The following is a 25,747-nucleotide window of genomic DNA, read 5'->3' as shown; positions in this document are numbered from 1 at the left end:
GAAGTCAGTGATCCGCTGACAGATGGAGCTGGACACATTCAGCTGGGAGTGTTTGTTTTGTAGAAATTCTGGGATGATGGTATTGAACGCAGAGCTGAAGTCCACAAATAATATCCTTGCATAGGTCTTGTAGTGTAGGCCCATGTTGACTGAGTCGTCCACAGACCTGTTAGCTCTGTAGGCAAACTGCAGTGGGGGGAGGGAGGCATCAGCGAAGTTTTCAGATGGGACAGTACCAGGCGCCCAAAGGTTTTCAGATGGGACAGTACCAGGCGCCCAAAGGTTTTCAGATGGGACAGTGCCAGGCGCCCAAAGGTTTTCAGATGGGACAGTACCAGGTGTCCAAAGGTTTTCAGATGGGACAGTACCAGGCGTCCAAAGGTTTTCAGATGGGACAGTACCAGGCGTCCAAAGGTTTTCAGATGGGACAGTACCAGGCGCCCAAAGGTTTTCAGATGGGACAGTGCCAGGCGCCCAAAGGTTTTCAGATGGGACAGTACCAGGCGCCCAAAGGTTTTCAGATGGGACAGTACCAGGCACCCAAAGGTTTTCATGATGATTGAGGGTGAGCGCTACAGGTCTGGACACCTTTTATGTTATCGGGACTGGAACAATGATGGAAGAGGTTTTTGCCAACATACATACTGTAGAACTGGACTCAAACTTTATGGGAACATTATGGGTAACATTACAAAAATGTTCTCACTCCCTAAAATTGTTAGCTAGGATATCCCTGTGTCTCATTCTCCCAGCAAAACACACCTACTAGACTTATAACACAGCTAAGACTGCCCCCTAGTGTCCACTATCTACAACAACACAACCTATAGACACTGTAATACATCCTCTCTCTCGCTCTCTGCCTTCTCCCTCCCTCCACCTCTCTCTCCCCCCTCTGTCTCTGTGTGGTTATTATGTTAGGACAGATTAAGCACAGCAGTTGGTCTTAATTAGTCAGGTTTAATTAAAGTAGCTGGTGTGGAACTTCACAACGCAGTTAAGACGTGTTTAGCAGTAGCTTTAATAGAGCGTGGCGTCATAAAACACACACTAAAGTGATACAAGATATGAACTAGTGACTTTATATGCCTTGATATTCAGTTTCTTTAAATCAGACGTTCTATATTGGGTTTTCATTTATGTGCACGACACGTAGGCTATTCATAATGACGTGATTCCTGAGATCTTTCAAATGTAGAGATTAGCATTACTGCTACCGTATTACAGGATGACGGGAACATGAAGTGTATGAATATGAAGTGAATATAAATTGCCTAGTTAAATAAAGGTTAAATAAAAAAAATATTGAAAATGTTTTATTCTGGAATATACCCTTTTTGTGTTGGATGCAACAGACAGATATGGCTGAATGTATATTTAATAAAGATCTCATAAAATTTACTGTGTTCACAACAGTCAGTAGTTCCAGTTAGTCCATCCACAGGAAGCCCACCAGTGTTCCAAAGTTAAGCCCGTCCCTGACGCGGTAGAAGAAGGCCTCAGGGTGAGAGGATGTGCATAGGGTCACGCTCGGCCTGTCATTCACTGTGTCGTCATGGATACGCTCAGGCAAGACCCCACCCCTCTGGAGAAGTATTCTGGAATGGAGAACATGGAGGTTTAAAAACACGGGGGGAGAGGAAAGGAGACCCTGACCTCAACAATGTGGAGATGATTCTACTTTCTGTATTCAATGGTCAGCAGCACGCCCCTAGGGTGAAATATTCAGAACAAATGCTGCCCCTTTAGTTTAACTCTCCATCCTTCTGCTGGTTAGATTGGTAATCCATTAACCTGATGGGGTTAATGATCATTTCACTCTAACAGTATCACTCCACACAACCAGTATCCAATCACAGAGATCGCTCCCAGGTCATGACCTTTGTGTATTCAATTAGATGAGTGGCTGGGAGGTAACTCATGCTATGGTAATGAATCATGGAGAGCGGTAACCCGGCGACAGCCTGTAGGATATCAATCAGGAGACTATCCAGCCTAGCAGCACCTATCATAAAAACCACATCATAGTTTGACCTCACAGTGACCTCATTATTAACCCTGTGGTTTTATTTTTAAAACTGGGATTCAATGCATTTCCTCAGTGATTAAAGGACAATAAGTCACAGAAAGACAATAGTAAGTCTTTGTCTAAACTTTGCACAGTTGGCCACACTTACCTGGTGGTTAGTCGTATGTTGACATGAGGCCTGGTCTCAGCCATGCCAAGAACACAGTCAAGGTAGATAGAGTAGAACAGCCTGTTCTCTCTACAGCGTAAAGCAACAGGCCCCCACCGACGGCCCGATCACCACAGTGACATCCCACATGCTGCAGCCGAACCCTGTCACCATGGCATTGACTGTAGCCATGGTAACGTCCATCTGGGTTCCTTTCCATCCTGAGAGAGGGAAACACAGAGGGGGACACTTTAGACTGATGCACCGGGCATGTTTCTGGGGAATATTACTACTGTATTACGTTATCTAGACCCTCACGGGTGTGAAAAGTTCCAATGACCTTGGCCTGGGGGTCAGTGAAGAGGAGGGGCACGCAGTCAGCTCCTGTTGCTGCTATGACGACATCTCTCAGATTGGTCACAATGCCGTCAAAGCTCTCTGGCTCCTTCTCCCTCCAGATCAACTATACGTCAGTGCCATAGTTAACCTGGCAGAAACAACCAATCAGCATCAACCACTCAATGATGTCAGTGATGTTTACTACAACCTACTGGAGTGAGTGATATACAATGTACTGGGCAAGTGCAATATCTCCCTGTGCCATAACGGTCCAGACCTCAATGAATCAATAAAATGTATGTTTAAAGCCCTTTTTACATCAGCAGCTATAACAAAGTACTTAACAGATGCCCAGTCTAAAACCCCAAAGAGGAAGCAATGCAGAGACAGAGGCACAATTGGCTAGGAAAAACTACAGATGTTGGACCTTAATTTGATCACTCTTTTGTCATGGAAAATGTTTCCTGTGCATCACGAAATTCCGTGTCAGCATGGGTTTGATTCCGGCCCACGCCCCTTCTGGCACATATTGTTCAATCCCTGCTGTGGAAAACTAGGAAATATTTTATTTAAATTGTACGGAATGTTTGCCAAAAAGATAAATTGCCCTTAGTCTGTTCAAAAAGGACTAACTTGTTCCTATGATAATACCAACCAGAGGAAGAACATATCTTGAAAGACTTCGGTTGTAAGCAGGACTAAGGTAAGACCGACATCGTCTTTAGGGAGCGTTAATGAGTTGACCAATAATGGTTGCAATTGACATCAGCTGTGCGGGTGAATTTAGTGCTATTGATGGTTTAACGAGGCATCAGCTGGTGATAGTCTAGTGCCAACTATGGTTGCAATAGGCCCCTTGCTATTTGATTATATTCCAATACATTCTGTAGTCTACCTGTTAGCCTATCCATTGTCACATAATGAAAGGTGTGACAACCGATAATAGCTTTCTGTTTGTGCTTCCCTGGCTAAGTTGATGAGCTAAGTTGGCTGACCTGGCTAAGTTGACAGATGTAGGCCTACTGTAGAATGATAAACTTTCCTTCAGTGTGGATGCTCACCCACATTTTATAGTTAGGCTTTAATTTATCAATATGTTGTAGTTATGGTGTTTGGTGTTTTTGGTCACCTACTGTACATTGGTATACAATAAGTGTGATTTCCATTGCTAAGCTGTTATGCTACAGTTACAGGCCTACTGTACTTTCAGTTTGATGTTGGCATTTGAAGTCGTCCTTTATGTGGATTGAAAGCCTGTATTGGCTTTATTATTTCATTTCATAAAGCTGTCAAGACGTTTATGCATTTGAGCCTATCCAAAGACAATTTCACTGAGCTGAGACACCTTTCGTTGATGTGTAAATTATCAGACTATTTGTTTTACTTCTTGAAAACATTGAAATAAATGCAATTAATGTAGGCGTAACGTAGGCTAAATTAATTGAAAAATGAAAGATCCAATGGTGGAACTACTCCACTAAATTCAGCTAGAGGGAGAAAGAGAGAGAGAGAGAGACAGAGAGACACAGAGAGACAGAGAGATGGGAGAGGGAGTGGAGAGGAAAGAAGAGATGTTGACTGGCTGCTGATGATACAGATCTCAGATGGTTAGGCCTAATATTACACTACAGTAATAGATAATGCATTACACACACCCATCTAAAATGAGTATGGAGATGTCTCCTTAAGCAGGTAACTGTTGCAGAAAGCTCCTGACCTCTCTGACGTTGCTGAAAGGCGAGCCGCAGGGCAAATGCCCAGGGCACGGGAGGTCATTGGATGTAACCACAAACTCAAATGTATACACCGCCGTGAAAAGTTGCTCCTGGTTGAATAATAATTACTGTATAAATGAAAATACACGATGTAATGATGTATGCCAAAGTGTGTCAAATATGTAAATTAAAAGCACTGTTTGTGTGTGTGTGTGTGTGTGTGTGTGTGTGTGTGTGTGTGTGTGTGTGTGTGTGTGTGTGTGTGTGTGTGTGTGTGTGTGTCCTCCTAACCTTGCCAACAAACAAAGAGCTGTGAGTGAATCAGTGGTTCACCAATCTGGACCTTGATGGGCTCGGCAACAATATCAAGGGGTGGTGTGTAAAAAAACACATTTTCCAGAGAACGTTTCTTTGGGACCATCAGGCGACGTCCTAAAAACGACTTTAGGGCTGTACAATGGAACAAGCTGGGATCTAGACATAAACCACCAGGGGATCAGAACCTCCCTGACATTGACACATAAATGTTCCTTCAACGTTCCCATGAAATGTGCCTAGAACACTACTATTGAATGTTCTGAGAACATGGTAACCACGTTCTGGGTAAGTTCTGTTTGACATTATTAAGGGATAGTCTCTTGAACAGTCCTTGCAATTCACTCCTACGGGAACGTTCTCTAAAGTTGTGGGAACGTTTGTTGTTAGATGAGATGTCAGGTGATCATGAATAACCTATCTGTCCTCTTCAGGTCTCAGATACAGGATAACAAAATTGATAGGTAGTTGAAACGTATCATATGTATACACTACTACAGTGAGGGAAAAAAGTATTTGATCCCCTGCTGATTTTGTACGTTTGCACACTGACAAAGAAATGATCAGTCTATAATTTTAATGGTAGGTTTGGTTTATTTGAACAGTGAGAGACAGAATAACAACAAACAAATCCAGAAAAACGCATGTCAAAAATGTTATAAAATGATTTGCATTTTAATGAGGGAAATAAGTATTTGACCCCTCTGCAAAACATGACTTAGTACTTGGTGGCAAAATCCTTGTTGGCAATCACAGAGGTCAGACGTTTCTTGTAGTTGGCCACCAGGTTTGCACACATCTCAGGATGGATTTTGTCCCACTCCTCTTTGCAGATCTTCTCCAAGTCATTAAGGTTTCGAGGCTGACGTTTGGCAACTCGAACCTTCAGCTCCCTCCACAGATTTTCTATGGCATTAAGGTCTGGAGACTGGCTAGGCCACTCCAGGACCTTAATGTGCTTCTTATTGAGCCACTCCTTTGTTGCCTTGGCCGTGTGTTTTGGGTCATTGTCATGCTGGAATACCCATCCACGACCCATTTTCAATGCCCTGGCTGAGGGAAGGAGGTTCTCACCCAAGATTTGACGGTACATGGCCCCGTACCATCGTCCCTTTGATGCGGTGAAGTTGTCCTGTCCCCTTAGCAGAAAAACACCCCCAAAGCATAATGTTTCCACCTCCATGTTTGACGGTGGGGATGGTGTTCTTGGGGTCATAGGCAGCATTCCTCCTCCTCCAAACACGGCGAGTTGAGTTGATGCCAAAGAGCTCCATTTTGGTCTCATCTGACCACAACACTTTCACCCAGTTGTCCTCTGAATCATTCAGATGTTCATTGGCAAACTACAGACGGGCATGTATACGTGCTTTCTTGAGCAGGGGGACCTTGTGGGCGCTGCAGGATTTCAGTCCTTCACGGCGCGGTGTGTTACCAATTGTTTTCTTGGTGACTATGGTCCCAGCTGCCTTGAGATCATTGACAAGATCCTCCCGTGTAGTTCTGGGCTGATTCCTCACTGTTCTCATGATCATTGCAACTCCACGAGGTGAGATCTTGCATGGAGCCCCAGGCCGAGGGAGATTGACAGTTCTTTTGTGTTTCTTCCATTTGCGAATAATCGCACCAACTGTTGTCACCTTCTCACCAAGCTGCTTGGCGATGGTCTTGTAGCCCATTCCAGCCTTGTGTAGGTCTACAATCTTGTCCTTGACATCCTTGGATAGCTCTTTGGTCTTGGCCATGGTGGAGAGTTTGGAATCTGATTGATTGATTGCTTCTGTGGACAGGTGTCTTTTATACAGGTAACAAGCTGAGATTAGGAGCACTCCCTTTAAGAGTGTGCTCCTAATCTCAGCTCGTTACCTGTATAAAAGACCTGGGAGCCAGAAATCTTTCTGATTGAGAGGGGGTCAAATACTTATTTCCCTCATTAAAATGCAAATCAATTGATAACATTTTTGACATGCGTTTCTCTGGATTTTTTTGTTGTTATTCTGTCTCTCACTGTTCAAATGAACCTACCATTAAATTATAGACTGATAATTTCTTTGTCAGTGGGCAAACATACAAAATCAGCAGGGGATCAAATACTTTTTTCCCTTACTGTATATACACTACCAAAAGTTTTAGAACACCTACTCATTCAAGGGTTTTTCTTGATTTTTACTATAATCTACATTTTAGAATAATAGTGAAGACAAAAACTATGAAATACCACATATGAAATCATGTGGTAACCAAAAAAGTGTTGAACAAATCAAAATATATTTTATATTTTAAATTCTTCAAATATGCCTTGATGACAGCTTTGCACACTCTTGGCATTCTCTCAACCAGATTCATGAGATAGCTTTCTGGGATGAATTTCAATTAACAGGTGTGCCTTCTTAAAAGTTAATTTGTGGAATTTCTTTCCTTCTTAATGCATTTGAGCCAATCAGTTGTGTTGTGACAAGGTAGGGGGGTATACAGAAGATAGCCCTATTTGGAAAAAGACCACGTCCATATTATACCCTAACCCTAACCCTAAATAGTACACGCAAAACACTAGTCTCAACGTCAACAGTGAAGAGGCGACTCCGGGATGCTGGCCTTCTAGGCAGAGTTGCAAAGAAAAAGACATATCTCAGACTGGCCAATAAAAAGAAAAGATTTAAGATGGGCTGTTTCTCAAACTAGACACTCTAATGTACTTGTCCTCTTGCTCAGTTGTGCACCGGGGCCTCCTACTCCTCTTTCTATTCTGGTTAGAGAAAGTTTGCGCTGTTCTGTGAAGGGAGTAATACACAGCATCTTCAGTTTCTTGGCAAATTCCTTCATGGAATAGCCTTCATTTCTCAGAACAAGAATAGACTGACGAGTTTCTGAAGAAAGGTCTTTGTTTCTGGCCATTTTGAGCCTGTAATTGAACCCACAAATGCTGACGCTCCAGATACTCAACTAATCAAAAGAAGGCCAGTTTTATTGCTTCTTTATTTAGCACAACAGTTTTCGGGCTGTGCTAACATAATTGCAAAAGGGTTTTCTAATGATCAATTAGCCTTTTAAAATGCTATACTTGGATTAGCTAACACAACGTGCCATTGGAACACAGGAGTGGTTGCTGATAATGGGCCTCTGTACGCCTATGTCGATATTCCACAAAGAAATCTGCCTTTTCCAGCTACAATAGTCATTTGCAACATTAACAACGTCTACACTATATCTCTGATCAATTTGATGTTATTTTAACGGACAAGAAAATTGCTTTTCTTTCAAAAACAAGGACATTTCTAAGTGATCCCAAACTTTTGAATGGTAGTGTATATGTATACAGTATTATAAGTCATGTATCTGTATAATTGTCATGTCTGCTCCTGCTCCTCCCCTCCGGTGTACAACATCGCCAGAGTACTAACCATCGGTCCTGGGATTCATCATTACGCACACCTGGCACTCATCATTACGCGCACTTGTGAATCATTATGATTCACACCTGGACTCCATTAACTTCATCATTTCCTCCCCTTTATATGTCACTCTCCCATGTCCACTCAGCAGTTGGTATTGTTATTGTGTATCGGTGTTCTGCCTTATGTTAGTGTCGTGTTCTTGGTTTTGTTGTTTTATTAAAACGTTTCACCTGCTTCCGACTCACCGCCCCATCATTACAATAATAGAACATCTTTATCTTAGTTTTCCCCCAATTTCTAATTGTGGCAGCAGATTTAGTTCTGTGGAAATGTCTGGTTCCATCCCTGTGGTCCTGGAAGACTTGGCTGTGGAATAAGAGCATGGGTTGACAGGTCCAGGCCATCACATGGGTGGTGTCGGCTGGACTGATGGATATCTCTGAGCCAAAGTTACTATAAGTCAGGTGTGTGTGTGTGTGTATGTGTATAGTTTGTGCATGTGTGAGAGATAGAAGTGGCCAGCTGACAGCATAATTTCCAGCAGAACTGTGTTTGTGTGTGCCTGTGTGTATGCATGTGTGCATGCCTGTGTGGGTGCCTGTGTGTGTGTGAGAGATGGATGTAGTTAGCTGACAGCCTAATTTCTGGGGAGCAGATCTTGTGTGGCTGGGTGAATTGCTCGTCACAGTGCATTACATGGCCAGCCTCAACATCTCTCTCTCTCCCGTCTCATCCCCTGCCACAGCCGTCTATTACAGGCTACAGTCAGCCCCCCCCTATTCTATCTCTCTCTGTCACTCTCTCTCTCCCCCAAGCCCCAGTCCTCTTCAAGTAGCAGCAGAGAGAGAAAGACCAATCTAGCATGAAATTGAGGACCATCATGGTTGGTAGGATCTCTCTCTCGCTCTCTCTCCCCACCCTTGGTGGATGTGTCTAATGTTACAGTTGATTTAAGGCTAGTGATTTAAGATGCAATTCCGAGTGCACTGATTAAAGAAAAGCCACAAACATTAGCCACAAACGGACAAACAGACAACACACATCGATTAACTGAACCACAACCAAATAGCAATATGAGACGAGAGATAGATAGAAACAAACAATATCGACAACACTGTCATGGTTGGGGTTCATAGAGCCTACTATCAACATACAAATTGTAATTAGATTCACACCACTGCTGGAAATAAATATGACAGACTACAGACGAATAGTTTTATTCATTGTCTGCTTTTTTTAGTCTGTTTTCCATCTGACCAAAGAACCCGTTTTACTGGACATGTGAAAGCTGTTCTCAAATCTACCACTAGGTGGGGAAAGTTACCAGATAATATTTTCACATTTAGAAGGTGGCTGTTGTTAATTCCATAGCATTTATTTATTTATGATATGAAGCCTTCTTTTGAGATCCACATCTCTGTGGACAATCAATGGAATGTTTGTAGGAAGATTTCATCCACATTGAAATCATTACCTGCTGTGCCATCCTACGAATATCCTGCAGACACAGTTTCTATAGCTACAGTATCCTGTGGGGTGTGTGTGTGTGTGTGCGTGTGTGTGCGCGCGTGTGTGTGTGCGTGCGTGGGTGCGTGTGTGTGTGTGTGTGTACCTGTGCACATGTCCTCCTCCATCATGCCTGAGGGAGGGCAGAGTCATCTGTATTGTCAAGGTTACTGGAGGTATGGAGGAATCTATTTACTGTGTTCCTAATTCATACATATTAGATCCTATTTCATATATTTCCCATTAGATTTTCATGTAAGAGTTCTTGGTTATTATTATACTGCAGAACTGATGTGATATGCCAGGTATTGTTGACTGCTTGGTTGTTGTTGCCTCTGCCATTCAAATATGATTGTTGTTGTTGCCTCTGCCATTCAAATTTCATTTGAGTGACAACATCAATGTAAACCAACCTGTAAACTGACCTTTTCTAGAAAGAAATACAAATGGCAGAGCAGGTATTGTCATTGACTGTGATTTGTCAGTGTGTAGAGAGATCGAAGCCCTCCTAGGTGAGATAAGCAGCGGTAGGAGGCCTATTATCTAATGATGATAAACAACAAGCGATGTAACGGATCTGATATAAAACCCCAGGAAGAAGATTGATTAGGCTGCGGCAATATCTGCAGCTAACCGTTATACATCACTATATATACACACTATATATACAAAAGTATGTGGACACCCCTTCAAATAAGGGGATTCGGCTGTTTCAGCCACACCCGTTGCTGACAGGTGTATAAAATCGAGCACACCGCCATGCAATCTCCATAGACAAACATTTGCAGTAGAATGGCCTTACTGAAGAGCTCAGTGACTTTCAACGTGGCACCTTCATAGGATGCCACCTTTCCAACAAGTCAGTTCGTCAAATTTCTGCCCTGGTCAACTGTAACTGCTGTTATTGTGAAGTGGAAACATCTAGGAGCAAAAACGGATTTTAGGAGTGAAGTGGTACGCCACACAAGCTCACAGAATGGGACTGCAGAGTGCTGAAGCACATAGCGCATAAAAATCGTCTGTCCTCAGTTGCAACACTCACTACCAAGTTTCAAACTGCCTAATCTCCCAACATCAGTGCCCGACCTCACTAATGCTTTTGTAGCTGAATGGAAGCAAGTCCCTGCAGCAATGTTCCAACATCTAGAGGAAAACCTTCCCAGAAGAGTGGAGGCTGGTATTGCAGCAAAGGGGGAACCAACTCCATGATTTTGGATTGAGATGTTCGACAAGCAGGTGTCCACATACTGTTGGTCATGTAGTGTATCTCTATATCCGGCTGGCTTTTATTTTACCCAGACAAGAGCGACCTCTTTTCTGTTCCCTGGGTGTAATGCGATTTTCCGCACCTGAAAACGTCCTTGCTCGTTTCATAGGCAGTCAACCCGCCTGTCGAGTCGTGCACGGCGCGCGCCTATCGCGCCCCACTCCGTATTTTCTATACCTAAACAGGAGGAAGCATGCGCCAGAGCTCGCGGGAGAGAAAGAAGAGCGTTGACAGCAGCGTCGCATCTCCGTCTTTCGAGGTTTAAATCAAAGGATTACAGCATCAATTCTTCTCGTCCGGAGTCTATGAAAACTTCAGTTTGAAACGGTACGATACAGGCTGGCTTCTTTGTGAAATACTTGCGTCTTATGCGCGTCGATTTGTGTGTGTTTCTGACAGTGTGTGATTGTGGTAGGCCATCTATCGAGGTTTCGCTCCTGTTCCAAGGCAGCGGTGTCACCTCCTATACCAACTACTGCATGAGTACAACCATTAACCTAGTGAGATATCTACATCTGGACAGAGGTTCTGGTGTGATTGATTGGGTATTGAGAGGTTGTGGTGTGATTAGGTATTGAGACAAACTGACAGAGAGAAAGATAATGCCTCTAGCACGCTAATATAATGTTGCCATGTCATATCGAACATGTTGAATGTTTCCATTTATTCCAGGCTATTTGTTGATTGACATTGGCATGGTTTTAGAGACATACAATTGGATTATTGAAATATTATACTAAAATACAGACTTCCAACAGGGCATGGGAGCCACGCAAATAGATGGAACCACAATTCAGAATTGCTAAACAGTTTAGCCTACTATTCGATGTAGACCCATTTGCTAGTTTAATCCACTGTTTTGAATGCTTTTTTTTGTTGTTACAGACTAATAGAAAACTGTTGGCTAAATCTGGGATTTATTTAGTGTCAAATCAGCCTAACATGCTAGTACTTCAGAAAACCGTTATTGGTATGGCGAGAAAGAGCATATTGGTTAAGTGGATCCAGAGAGCGATGCTTTTACTTTGCTACAGTGACGGTGAGTCAAACACTTCAGCTCGCTGCCTGGTGGATGCCCTTGATAACACGTCACCTGGGCAACCGATTCAGCACCAAGGAGAGCGGAGAGGGGGGGTGCAATCATTCGGGGAATGTTAGTGTGGTAAGATTGGTAACACTCATAGTGCTGCATGTAGACTAAGTGAAGTGAATATAACTCAGCATGAATTACACAATGGGCCTAATGGAACCTCGGCTAAGAGCCTTTGGATGAAAAATATCATTTAATATCTCAGTTAGTAATATCTCAGTTAGCCGCACTGTATGTGTGTCTGTCTGTCTGGCTATGCAAGAGAACATGAGTCATCTATAGAACTGTACCTTCTATTACATTAGATGTGCCTGCTTATGAAAATACAATTATACAGCTTAAAGCCAGTGCAGCTGGTAACAAAGGACCATCATGTTGGAAAGGTTTGGCCTTGAAGTCTGCATTAGATGTACTTTCCATATAGGCATAGATATAGACAGGCTGTTGAATTCAAAAAACACATGTTCCCCTGAGAATTACAGTAGAGAGAGACAGGGTGCAGGGGCTGGTGGTTAAGCTAGTCTTAATTGAAATTGCAAATTACATTTTCCATCTATTAATTGAATTGTTGCAGGCTGCAAATATGGCCAACCGTATTAATTATATTTATTAAGGACAAAATGCAATGTTTGATTACAGATTAATTAGAGATAATATAAATATGATATGTCTTAATACTAAACAGATGGGTGAATTATGAAAGCAGAGAAGGCCTTTCAGAGACCAAACAAACATCCTTCACTGCAGGCTGGTGAGTGATGTTACATTAACGTGATTCAGACAACTAAATATTAACTCACAGATTGAAAGAGAGAGAAAGGAGGAGAGGGGAGAAACGGGTATAAAGTTGACAACATAACAACAACAGTCAAATTTCCCAGGGGGCATTGGGGTTGTTTTGGAAAACATGGCATGAGTTCAGAGAAGATAACTGAAGTCAGTAAACAACAGCCTCAACCATTAAAACAATCACCACTGAGCAGAGAGAGACCGAGAGAGAGAGAGACCGAGAGAGAGAGAGAGAGACCGAGAGAGAGAGACCGAGAGAGATCGAGAGAGACCGAGAGAGAGACCGAGAGAGACCGAGAGAGAGATACCGAGAGAGAGAGATCGAGAGAGAGATCGAGAGAGAGAGACCGAGAGAGACCGAGAGAGATCGAGAGAGAGAGATCGAGAGAGAGAGACTGAGAGAGACCGAGAGAGATCGAGAGAGAGAGATCGAGAGAGAGAGACTGAGAGAGACTGAGAGAGACTGAGAGAGATCGAGAGAGATCGAGAGAGAGATCGAGAGAGAGAGACCGAGAGAGATCGAGAGAGAGATCGAGAGAGAGATCGAGAGAGAGATCGAGAGAGAGATCGAGAGAGAGACCGAGAGAGACCGAGAGAGATCGAGAGAGAGATCGAGAGAGAGATCGAGAGAGAGAGACCGAGAGAGATCGAGAGAGAGAGACCGAGAGAGAGACCGAGAGAGAGAGATCGAGAGAGAGAGATCGAGAGAGAGAGACCGAGAGAGAGACCGAGAGAGACCGACCGAGCGAGAGAGAGAGATGGGAAGAGAGAGACTGAGGGAGAGAGAGAGAGAGATGGGAAGAGAGAGACTGAGGGAGAGAGAGAGAGAGATGGGAAGAGAGAGACTGAGGGAGTGAGAGAGAGAGATGGGAAGAGAGAGACTGAGGGAGTGAGAGAGAGAGATGGGAAGAGAGAGACTGAGGGAGTGAGAGAGAGAGATGGGAAGAGAGAGACTGAGGGAGTGAGAGAGAGAGACCGAGAGAGACCGACTGAGAGAGAGAGATGGGAAGAGAGAGACTGAGGCAGTGAGAAAGGGAGATTGTTGAGTCAACTCTTTACATTCACACCTCTCTATATTGAATGAATCCAGTGACCATGCATATTATTGCTCTGTGAATGGCATAATATAACACCAAATCACAGAGTTAACAGGATGGCACTGCTATTCATGTTGTACACACAAACACAGCTCTACCTCCATTGACCCCACACCGTTCCTCACACACACAACCACTGGCACTGATTACTGTGGCAGTTACTGATGAGCTGTTACATTATAGCCTGGTTCTGCCCCTTTAAATAGGTTCAATACATAATCAAGTCTACAATTACAGACCTGATTCAGAACTTGTGTTTAAAAGAAACACAAGCTGTGTTTGCCATCGATCCCCAGCCAAGGGAATTAGACCTTCTCTCTCTCTCATCTCTCTCTCTCATCTCTTGATTTTAGTAACACCCCCAGCTGGGTCCTGTAGGCAGACATGGCAGACATGGCCTCTATGTTTGGAGATTTAACGGGACAGAAAACACACCTGCTGTGTGTGTGAGAGTGTGTTAGCTGCATGTCTGTATCTTGCTGTCGTTATGGAGCTGAATGGAAATGGACACTGGAGAGCCTGAGGAGGAGATGGTGATGGGATTACCCATGGCATGCCTCTCCTCTTCACATGCATTCACATGCACACACACACCCTCAGTGGTCATTGTGTGAATTAGAAAGCTCTTCAGTCACAGTGTTTCCTTCGCCCAGGGCTCTGACTGCTGTTTCCTCCCTGGCTGTCTCACACTGTGGTGGGAGAATCTCCCCTCATGTGTGACTACTGTCAGAGATGGTGTGTGTGTGTGTGTGTGTGTGTGTGTGTGTGTGTGTGTGTGTGTGTGTGTGTGTGTGTGTGTGTGTCTGTCCATGAGTGTATGCCTGTTTGCCTGCCTGGGTGTGTATGTGTGTGTGCCCAATTTTAAGCTTCTATCAGTCAAGGAAAGTTGAACTCAAGTCAGTCAGGCTGAGACTTGGCAGCAGATCAGACCAGGCACATCTAATTGGGATTGAAGCACATGGAACAACAGGCAGGAAATACAATTAGCTGCCTCTCTGCCTGCTTGCCTGCCAGCCTGCCTCTCTGTCTGAGAGGGAGGGAGGGAGTTCAGCTTTATCTGACTATTAGCGTGTTTTTATCGTGTGTGTATGTGGTGAAAGGGAAATGGCATGCATTCAGCACAATCTATCTTTCATCAGTTAACATGATCCTTTTAAATCTGTAAAACAGATACTTTTCACACAGTATGCATGTTCTGAACAGTCACATTTTCCTTTGGTTGAAGTTGTTTTGATTTCTGTGTAGAGTAGTTATAGTTAATGAATTGTCTGTGGTCTAGCACTTCCAGTCCTGTTTAAAGATGGAGAGAATACTGTGGTAAAAGAATGAGGCTAGCTCTTTTGAGGGGGGTTTTTCTACTTCCCCCCCGTGATATTTAAGTCCTTTAACTAGGCTGGGGTCTGGCTGGCCGTGTGTGTGTGTGTGTGTGTGCGTGTGTGCGTGCGTGCGTGTGTGTGTGTGTGTGTGTGTGTGTCTGAGTGTGACTCTTGCTTTTAGGGCTGGAATTCTCAGTATGTGCATCAGGGTCTGGACTGTGCCTTAATTTGTCTTTGGAGGGAGGTGTGTGTGTGCAAGTAGTGTACTCCCTGTGTGTGTGCACGTGCGCGTGTGTGTTTGATGTATCAGAGGGGTTTAACAGGGGTGTTGTAGATAAGGACCAGACTCTCGCTCTTCCTATTACCAAAGAAGAATGACAGCACACACACACACACACACACACACACACACACACACACACACACACACACAAAAACACACACACACACACGTATACTGTAGTATATACTGTTAAATGTGTTTGCAAGACAAGCCAGTCTGATGAGTCTGATTTAATACGTATCTATCTAACATTCATCATGGCTGATTAGCCTTGGTGCCGTTTTTCATTTATTTCATCAGTCAGATAAGCCTTGGGGCTGTTTTTCATTTATTTCACCAGTCAGATTAGTCTTGTTGCTGTTTTTCATTCATTTAACCAGTCAGATTAGTAATGGTGCTGTTTTTCATTTATTTCACCAGTCAGATTAGCCTTGTTGCTGTTTTTCATTTATTTATGTCACCTACCAGATTAGCCTTGGTGCTGTTTTTCATTTATTTCACCAGTCAGATTAGCCTTGGTGCTGTTTTTCATTTATTTCACCAGTCAGATTAGCCTTGGTGCTGTTTTTCATTTATTTCACCAGTCAGATTAGGCTATTTGGTTCTGTCTTTCATTAATTTCACCAGTGAGATTAGCCTCAGTGCTGTTTTTAATTTATTTCACCAGTCAGATTAGGCTATTTGGTGCTATTTTTAATTTATTTCACCAGTCAGATTAGGCTATTTGGTGCTGTTTTTAAATGATTTCACCAGTCAGATTAGGCTATTTGGTGCTATTTTTCATTTATTTCACCAGTCAGATTAGCCTTGGTGCTGTTTTTCATTTATTTCACCAGTCAGATTAGGCTATTTGGTGCTGTTTTTCATTTATTTCACCAGTCAGAGTAGCCTTGGTTCAGTTTTTCATTTATTTCTCCAGTCAGATTAGCCTTGATGCTGTTTTTCATTTATTTCACCAGTCAAATTAGCCTTGGTGCAGTTTTTAATTTATTTCACCAGTCAGATTAGGCTATTTGGTGTTGTTTTTCATTTATTTCACCAGTCAGATTAGCCTTGGTGCTGTTTTTCATTTATTTCACCAGTCAGATAAGTCTATTTGGTGCTGTCTTTCATTTATTTCACCAGTCAGATTAGCCTTGGTGCTGTTTTTCATTTATTTCACCAGTCAGATAAGTCTATTTGGTGCTGTTTTTCATTTATTTCACCAGTCAGATTAGTCTTGTTGCTGTTTTTCATTCATTTAACCAGTCAGATTAGTAATGGTGCTGTTTTTCATTTATTTCACCAGTCAGATTAGCCTTGTTGCTGTTTTTCATTTATTTATGTCACCTACCAGATTAGCCTTGGTGCTGTTTTTCATTTATTTCACCAGTCAGATTAGCCTTGGTGCTGTTTTTCATTTATTTCACCAGTCAGATTAGCCTTGGTGCTGTTTTTCATTTATTTCACCAGTCAGATTAGGCTATTTGGTGCTGTTTTTCATTTATTTCACCAGTCAGAGTAGCCTTGGTTCAGTTTTTCATTTATTTCTCCAGTCAGATTAGCCTTGATGCTGTTTTTCATTTATTTCACCAGTCAAATTAGCCTTGGTGCAGTTTTTAATTTATTTCACCAGTCAGATTAGGCTATTTGGTGTTGTTTTTCATTTATTTCACCAGTCAGATTAGCCTTGGTGCTGTTTTTCATTTATTTCACCAGTCAGATAAGTCTATTTGGTGCTGTCTTTCATTTATTTCACCAGTCAGATTAGCCTTGGTGCTGTTTTTCATTTATTTCACCAGTCAGATAAGTCTATTTGGTGCTGTCTTTCATTTATTTCACCAGTCAGATTAGCCTTGGTGCTGTTTTTCATTTATTTCACCAGTCAGATAAGTCTATTTGGTGCTGTTTTTCATTTATTTCACCAGTCAGATTAGTCTTGTTGCTGTTTTTCATTCATTTAACCAGTCAGATTAGTAATGGTGCTGTTTTTCATTTATTTCACCAGTCAGATTAGCCTTGTTGCTGTTTTTCATTTATTTATGTCACCTACCAGATTAGCCTTGGTGCTGTTTTTCATTTATTTCACCAGTCAGATTAGCCTTGGTGCTGTTTTTCATTTATTTCACCAGTCAGAGTAGCCTTGGTGCTGTTTTTCATTTATTTCACCAGTCAGAGTAGCCTTGGTGCTGTTTTTCATTTATTTCACCAGTCAGATTAGCCTTGTTGCTGTTTTTCATTTATTTATGTCACCTACCAGATTAGCCTTGGTGCTGTTTTTCATTTATTTCACCAGTCAGATTAGCCTTGGTGCTGTTTTTCATTTATTTCACCAGTCAGATTAGCCTTGGTGCTGTTTTTCCTCTCCCTCTGATGCTCTGCTAAACATCTAAATTATATTCTGGGTTGTTCCATGGAAATCCTTATAAGAACATTCACTCCCAGTTGTTTTGTGACTCCTATCTTCAAGTCATGCATTTTGTTGTTAGAAAGAGGGGGAGATGAGGGCCCTATATGCAATGGTTTCAATGGCATGTGGTATTATTATTCGTAGCGAAAATGTTGTGAAATATTTCACAAGTTGTTGGACAGAATAAGTACCATGAATACCATACAGTTTACTATATTTCCAGGTAAATAAAGGAAGTTAGTTCTCCCCACTGTGGTGGCCATTGGCCAACCAAGCCATCCTCATACTGTATGTGTTCTGGTCTACAATCAGAGCAGGGGAAGGTTTGGCATCTCTTCTCTCTACTGGCCAGACATGGACTGCCATAGATACTGCAGTGCATCGTAGAATATCACGTTACACACTGATGCTGTTATACACTTAGTTGAGTGTTTGTGCGTGTGCTTTTGTGTGTGTGTGTGTGTGTATAGGTGAATGTGTGGTGTGTGTTTTGGGTTCATTACAAGGTTTAGATACTGTAACATCATGTAGATACACTGAGTATACCAAACATTAGGAACACCTTCCTAATTTTGAGTTGCACCCTTTGCCCTCAGAACAGCTTCAATTCGTCGAGGCATGGACTGTACAAGGTGTCGAAAGTCTTCCATAGGAATGCTGGCCCATGTTGACTCCAATGCTTCCCACAGTTGTGTCAAGTTGGTTGTATGTCCTTTGGGTGATGGACTATTTTTGGTACACACAGGAATCTGTTGAGCATGAAAACCTCAGCTGCGTTGCAGTTCTTGACACAAGCTTAGCAGCTACTACCATACCCCGTTCAAAGGCACTTCAATCTTTTCTCTTGCCCATTCACCCTCTGAATGACACACACACAATCTCAAGGCTTAACATTTTTTCTTCAACCTGTCTCCTCCCCTTCATCTACACTGATTGAAGTGGATTTAACAAGTGACATCAATAAGGGATCATAGCTTTCACCTGGATTCACCTGGTCAGTCTATGTCATAGAAAAGGGTATTCTTAATGTTTTGTACACTCAGTGTATATCACCAGTAAAGATCAACGTTAGACTGAGTCCTGAACACTTTGTGATGTTCATGATGTTCTGATAGGTCAGGGCTGTGGTATGGAGAATGCAGTGTGTGAGTAAAATGTTAACACATTTCAGACAGACAGTCCAACTGTCCTACAGATACTTATGGAAAGCATTCTTCCACTGCTAGAGTGTGTGTGTGTGTGTGTGTGTGTGTGTGTGTCTGTGTGTGTGTGTGCATGCATGTCACTGCTTACCTGTTTTAATTCTGAATATCTCCCTCTCTGTGTGTGTGGACATCAATACATAGAGCCAGTATAGAGACAGTGAGGGATGTGTCCTTATTACAGGCCAGTCTACCAGTGGGAACAAAGAGTGATCATTGCAGTCAGTCTGTAACATTGGGAACAAGCTGCCTCTCTCTGCTAGCCTGACAGAGACACACACTCCTGCTGTCACAACACTGACTGGGCTTTACTACTGGAATAGCCTCAGAATATTTCTCCTTCTATCCCACATTAATGTTAAACCAAACGAGATGGATGTAATGCAGTGAGAGGTGTAGGTCTTATTAAAAAGTTGTTGAGGGAGAGGATGAGAGCTGTCTCTGCAACCCATCCCCCATCTCTCTTCTCCATCCCCCTCTCCTTCCCCATCCCCCTCTCTCCCCATCCTCTCTCCTCCTCCTTCCTCTCTCTATCCCCATCCCTCTCTCCTCTGTGTCCTTGTTTGGACAGTGAAAGGGGGGATACCTAGTCAGTTGTACAACTGAATGTATTCAACTGAAATGTGTCTTCAGCATTTAACCCAACCCCTCTGAATCAGAGAGGTGCGGGGGGCGAAGGCCAGTGGCAGATGCTATATAGAATAAAACAGGGACAGCGCTGCCAGAGGTGGTGTGTGTAGAGCCCTGCATACTGCTATGGGGTGATGGGATGTTTCTGGACAGTAATGGACGCTGAGAACGGAAGGAATCAGAGTGGCTGTCTGTCTTTTCTATGAGTGTGTGTGTGTGTGTGTTAGTGTGTGTGTGTGGCAATAGGGGACAATAGACTTGCCTTCAAAATACTTGTTTATTGTTACCAATGTGTTTCGCCTTCATCAGGGAACAGGTTTTTTGTTATTCTTAAAGTCCCTGCTTCCACCATTCCTCATTTTAACCCGCATTTCAGTGGAGGGACGTTATGAGCAGAGGGGGATGAAAGGATAAAAGAGAGATGACCCAAAACTGTTAATGGACTAAAATAGGTCATCTTTCTATAGTGCCTTCTGTTTTAGTCTAGATACTTTAATTTCTCTGTTTTAGTCTAGATACTTTAATTTCTCTGTGTTAGTCTAGATACTTTAATTTCTCTGTTTTAGTCTAGATACTTTAATTTCTCTGTTTTAGCCTAGATACTTTAATTTCTCTGTTTTAGTCTAGATACTTTAATTTCTCTGTTTTAGTCTAGATACTTTAATTTCTCTGTTTTAGCCTAGATACTTTAATTTCTCTGTTTTAGTCTAGATACTTTAATTTCTCTGTGTTAGTCTTCTGTACTGAGCTCACATCCTATTACCTGCAGTCAATGACCTGCAGTCAATGACCAAATGGCCTGGAATGTTATTCATATATTTTATAATTTCATCATTAATAATGATTATCAAAAAAATAAAAAATGAAAATAACCCTAACCCTAATTGTAACCCTAACCCTAAACCTAACCCCTAAGCTTAAAATAGCCTTTGTCCTCTTAGGGATGTGCGAAATGTCCCCACAAGGGAGAATGATCTTTGTTTTACTATCCTTGTGTTGACCTTTGGGTATTTTAGGTCCACACAAGGGTAAAAGACCCCCCCCACACACACAACCATACACACACAACCACACACACACACATACACATACACATACACATACACACACACATGCAAACACACACCGGCTGTGCTTGGGCAGGCTGTTTCAGTGGTCCAGTGGGATGCTAGCATCAGGTGAGTCAATATTTGGAGTTTATTCAACCAGTACGGGGGTGAGAAAACGTTCACATCTATAACGATCAACCATCTGGAGAAGGCTAACTACAGCAAATTGTGTTTATCATAATAATATGACATCATTTTAAAACCCCCCCAAAACAATATTATAGCATTGTAAATTAGTAACATACGTTATTTTAGCTAGTGAACTGAATATTTATTTTGAGTTGATAATATGAAAACATAATTTTATGACCATAAAAAAGTTATATATTTAATATTGTAAATTTCACTCAACTATAAGTATTGTTGCCTGCAATACAGTATGTTCACACAGAGCCTCTCGATAATCAGCAGGCTGAGGGAGGTGATGTTTCACGTGTACCTGTCACAACTCACACACCTTTCTTAGAACCTCTGAATTAATGTTGCTTAGCAACAGGAGGAGACGGGCATCTGTTAAATTTGTCATTCGATTGATGTTTACCTTCACCAGCCTATCTTTTAAAGACACTAGAGTAGGAGCAGAGGCTAGAGGTGGACATGGGATTGGGCTGATCTCCTGGTACAGAGTGTTTCTAGGAATCCCAGTCTGTCAGTCAGTTATCTGTGTTGCTCTGTCACTGTGAGAGGAGGACTTTTAGATACAGACGGACATTAGAAGATAGGGGACCGCTCATCTCCCTCTTCTATCTATTATCGTTAAATGAAGTGCTCACTCACTCACAGTCCTCCCCCAGGACACACACACACACTGTGCTCACCCCCTCTCAGTCCTCCCTGAGTCGTGTAGACAGTCAGTGCAGCACCTGACTACTGAGTATTTAGTGTTATTTCATCTCTCTCGCTCTCTCTCTCCCTCCCTCCTTTATCCCCCTCTCTCTCCGTCTCTCTCTCTCGCTTTCCACCCCTTTCTCTCTCTCTCGTACTCTCTCTCACTCGCTCTCTCCACCCCCCTCACTCTCTCTCTCTCTTGCTGTCTCTCTCCCCCTCTCCCTCTCCCTTGCTGTTTCTCTCTCCAGCTCTCTCTCAGCCCTTAGCTCCAGGTGGCTACTTACCTTACTCTCTGGCTAATTTCTCTAACATTTAGAAGAATTAGTTGCCGTCTGAGCGTGTCAGCGTGTCTTAAAATGTTTACTGGTCTAGTTAGAGCTGTTTTTCATGGGGTTGCCACAATTACTCAGGGCTTTTAACATGAACTATAAAAACAATATAATGTATCCGTATGAAAAAAAAAGCTCCATTCAAAGTGATTTAAATTGAGTGTTTAGACAGTTTTGTAATCACATAGAGTTTATTATGATTTGAGTTGACAGGACAGAGATGTCGTTTTGTAATTATTTGTTTGAATGTTGTCTTATTGTTTATTAGTGTGCCACATTATTCTCAGTTAGTGTGTATGTGATTCTTTCTCCAATAAGCTCTCACAGTACATCCATGTTTCTCAAATGCCAAATTTTGTTGTGGTTACTTCTCTGTATCGTTCCAAGGTTAAGTTTAGGCATTAACTTCAAAAGGTTAAAGGGAAGAAAGAAAAAATAACTCAACTTCATATTCATCATCTCCATCACCACATCAACATATGTGAAAATTGCAAGTTTCTATGTTTTTGTAGTAAAATAGATACAAGTGGTGTATATGGACACCTGCTTGTTGAACATCTCATTTCAAAATCATGGACATTAATATGGAGTTGGTCCCTCCTTTGTTGTTATAATGGCCTCCATTCTTCTAGGAAGGCTTTCCACTAGATGTTGGAACATTACTGCAGGGACTTGCTTCCATTCCGCCACAAGAGCATTAGTGAGGTCAGGCACTGATGTTGGGCGATTAGCCCTGGCTCGCAGTCGGCGTTCCAATTCATCCCAAAGGTGTTCGAAGGAGTTGAGGTTAGGGTTGTGTGCAGACCAATCAAGTTCTTCCACACCGATCTTGACAAACCTTTTCTGTGTGGACCTCGCTTTGTGCACAGGGGCATTATCATGCTGAAACAGGAAAGGACCTTCCCCAAACTGTTGCCACGAAGTTGGAAGCACAGAATCATCTAGAATGTCATTGTATGCTGTAGCATTAAGATTTCCCATCACTGGAACTAAGGGGCTTAGCCCGAACCATTACAAAAAGCCCCAGACCATTATTCCTCTTCCACCAAACTTTACAGTTACTGTTGCACTATGCATTGGGGCAGGTAGCATTCTCCTGGCTTCCGGCAACCCCAGATTTGTCCGTCGGACTGCCAGATGGTGTAGCGCGATTCATCACTCCAGAGAACGTGTTTCCACTGCTCCAGAGTCCAATGGCGGCGAGCTTTACACCACCCCAGCCGACGCTTGGCATTGCGCATGGGGATCTTAGGCTTGTGTGCGGCTGCTCGTCCATGGAAACCCATTTCATGAAGCTCCCGACTAACAGTTCTTGTGCTGACAATGCTTCCATAGGGAGTTTGGAACTTGGTAGTGAGTGTTGCAACCGAGGACAGATGATTTTTACGCACTTAAGCTCACAGAACGGGACCTCTGAGTGCTGATGTGGCCTACCACTTCGCGGCTGAGCCGTTGTTGCTCCTAGATGTTTCCAATTCACAATAACAGCACTTACAGTTGACCGGGGCCGCTCTACCATGGCATAAATTTGACAAACTGACTTGTTGGAAAGGTGGCATCCTATGACGGTGCCACGTTGAAAGTTATTGAGCTCTTCAGTAAGGCCATTCAGTAGTCAATGTTGTCTATGGAGATTGCATGGCTATGTGCTCGATTTTGTACACCTGTCAGCAATGGGTGTGGCTGAAATAGCTGAATCCGCTAACTTGAAGGGGTGTCCACATACTTTTGTATATATAGTGTAAGTGTTTCCAATGACATCATCAGTGTGAATCGTGAGATTTTAATCAATTATGAGTAAGCATTGCCTACTAATTGTCTACTAATTGGTTGATGATGTCATTGAAACTCTTTCTCTATCTTTTTTTACAACAAAACATAGAAACGTGCCATTTTCACATATGTAGATGTTGGGGTGGTGCTGGAGATGATGAATATGAAGTTGAAAATTGTGAAATTTCCCTTTAAGGTAAGGGTTAAGGTTTGGTATAGGCTTAAAATTAAAATATCTTTATCGCTGGATTTGAACGTGCAACCTTTGGAATCACAGGCAGATGCTTACGGCCATCCCCGTCCACAACACCCGAACAAAACAGAAACCTACTGGAAGGTAACAGCTCACTGTTGCTCCTAGTGGTCGGTTTCCACGTCATCTGCCGACGTCCTCAGACATGGCTAGACGTCGAATACTGACTTACATCACGGGTGACCTGGCTGTCTTTCTATCAAGTGAATGTGGTGTACAGTGGCAAGAAAAAGTATGTGAGCCCTTTGGAATTACCTGGATTTCTGCATAAGTTTTACATACAATTTTTATCTGATCTTCATCTAAGTCACAACAATAGACAAACACAGTGTGCTTAAACTAGTAACACACAAATTATTGTATTTTTCTTGTCTGTATTGAATACATCATTTAAACATTCACAGTGTAGGTTAGAAAAAGTATGTGAATCCCTAGGCTAACGACTGGAGTCAGGAGTCAGCTAACCTGGAGTCCAATCAATGAGACGAGATTGGAGATTTTAGTTAGAGCTGCCTTGCCCCATAAAAAACACTCACAAGATTTGAGTTTGCTATTCACAAGAAGCAGTGCCTGATGTGAACCATGCCTTGAATAAAAGAGATCTCAGAAGACCTAAGATTAAGAATTGTTTCCTTGCATAAAGCTGGAAAGGGTTACAAAAGTATCTCTTAAAGTCAGTCAAGACAAATTGTCTATAAATGGAGAAAGTTCAGCACTGTTGCTACTCTCTTTAGGATTGGCCGTCCTGCAAAGATGACTGCAAGAGCACAGCGCAGAATGCTCAATGAGGTTAAGAAGAATCCTAGAGTGTCAGCTAAAGACTTACAGAAATCTCTGGAAGATGCTAACATCTCTGTTGACGAGTCTACAATACGTTAAACACTAAACAAGAAAAAAAACATTGCTGCACATCTGAAGTTCACAAAAGAGCTCCTGGATGTTCACAGCGCTACTGGCTAAATATTCTGTGGACAGATGAAACTACAGTTGAGTTGTTTGGAAGGAACACACAACACTATGTGTGGAGAAAAAAAGGCACAGCACACCAACATCAAAACCTTATCCCTACTGTAAAGTATGGTGGAGGGAGCATCATGGTTTGGGCCTGCTTCGCTGCCTCAGGGCCTGGACAGCTTGCAATCATCAACGGAAAAATTCCCAAATTTATCAAGACATTTTGCAGGAGAATGTAAGGCTAGGTCCACAACAGAAGTTAGGTCCACAACAGAAGTTAGGTGATGCAACAGGACAACAACCCAAAAGACAGAAGTACATCAACAACAGAATGCCTTGAACAGAAGAAAATACGCCTTCTGGAGTGGCCCAGTCAGTCCTGACCTCAACCCGATTGATATGTTGTGGCATGACCTCAAGAGAGCGGTTCACACCAGACATCCCAAGAATATTGCTGAACTGAAACAGTTATGTAAAGAGGAATGGTCCAAAATTCCTCCTGATCATTGTGCAGGTCTGATCCACAACTACAGAAAACATTTGGTTGAGGTTATTGCTGCCAAAGGAGGGTCAACCAGTTATTAAATCCAAGGGTTCACATACTTTTTCCAACCTGCACTGTGAATGTTTACACGGTGTGTTCAGTAAAGACATGAAAAATTGTTTGTGTGTTATTAGTTTAAGCAGACTGTGTTTTGTCTATTGTTGTGACTTAGATGAAGATCAGATACAATTTTATGACCAATTTATGCAGAAATCCAGGTATTTCTAAAGGGTTCACATACTTGTTTCCCCCAGTGTGTGTGTGTGTGTGTGTGTGTGTGTGTGTGTGTGTGTGTGTGTGTGTGTGTGTGTGTGTGTGTGTGTGTGTGTGTGTGTGTGTGTGTGTGTGTGTGTGTGTGTGTGTGTGTGTGTGTGTGTGTGTGTGTGTGTGTGTGTGTGTGCGCGCGCGTGTGTGTGTGTCTCCAGTGAGTGTGTTGTCTCCTCATTAATG

General features: G+C 42.6%; 2 protein-coding genes across 2 annotated transcripts in view; one reads left to right on the top strand and one right to left on the bottom strand.

The window, feature by feature from the left end:
• Window positions 1–1,004: 1,004 nt before the first annotated feature.
• Window positions 1,005–25,747, bottom strand: part of LOC115156343 (laccase domain-containing protein 1-like) — a 36,017-nt gene continuing 11,274 nt past the window's right edge. The window contains 4 exon segments of the mRNA XM_029703826.1: window positions 1,005–1,598; window positions 2,178–2,255; window positions 2,257–2,398; window positions 2,496–2,640. Of these exon segments, the coding sequence (XP_029559686.1) occupies window positions 1,430–1,598; window positions 2,178–2,255; window positions 2,257–2,398; window positions 2,496–2,640 (534 nt within the window). The 3' untranslated portion in view covers window positions 1,005–1,429.
• The window catches only part of LOC115155723 (ecto-NOX disulfide-thiol exchanger 1), a gene marked incomplete in the record, with an annotated part of 58,862 nt that continues 43,895 nt past the window's right edge, over window positions 10,781–25,747 (top strand). Inside the window, 1 exon segment of the mRNA XM_029702624.1 lies at window positions 10,781–11,038.

The sequence above is a fragment of the Salmo trutta genome, chromosome 20 (genome assembly GCF_901001165.1).
Source record: "Salmo trutta chromosome 20, fSalTru1.1, whole genome shotgun sequence".
Classification (NCBI taxonomy): Eukaryota; Metazoa; Chordata; class Actinopteri; order Salmoniformes; family Salmonidae; genus Salmo; species Salmo trutta.
The sequence above is the reverse complement of the archived record's forward strand: the minus strand, read 5'-3'. Positions and strand labels throughout refer to the sequence as shown.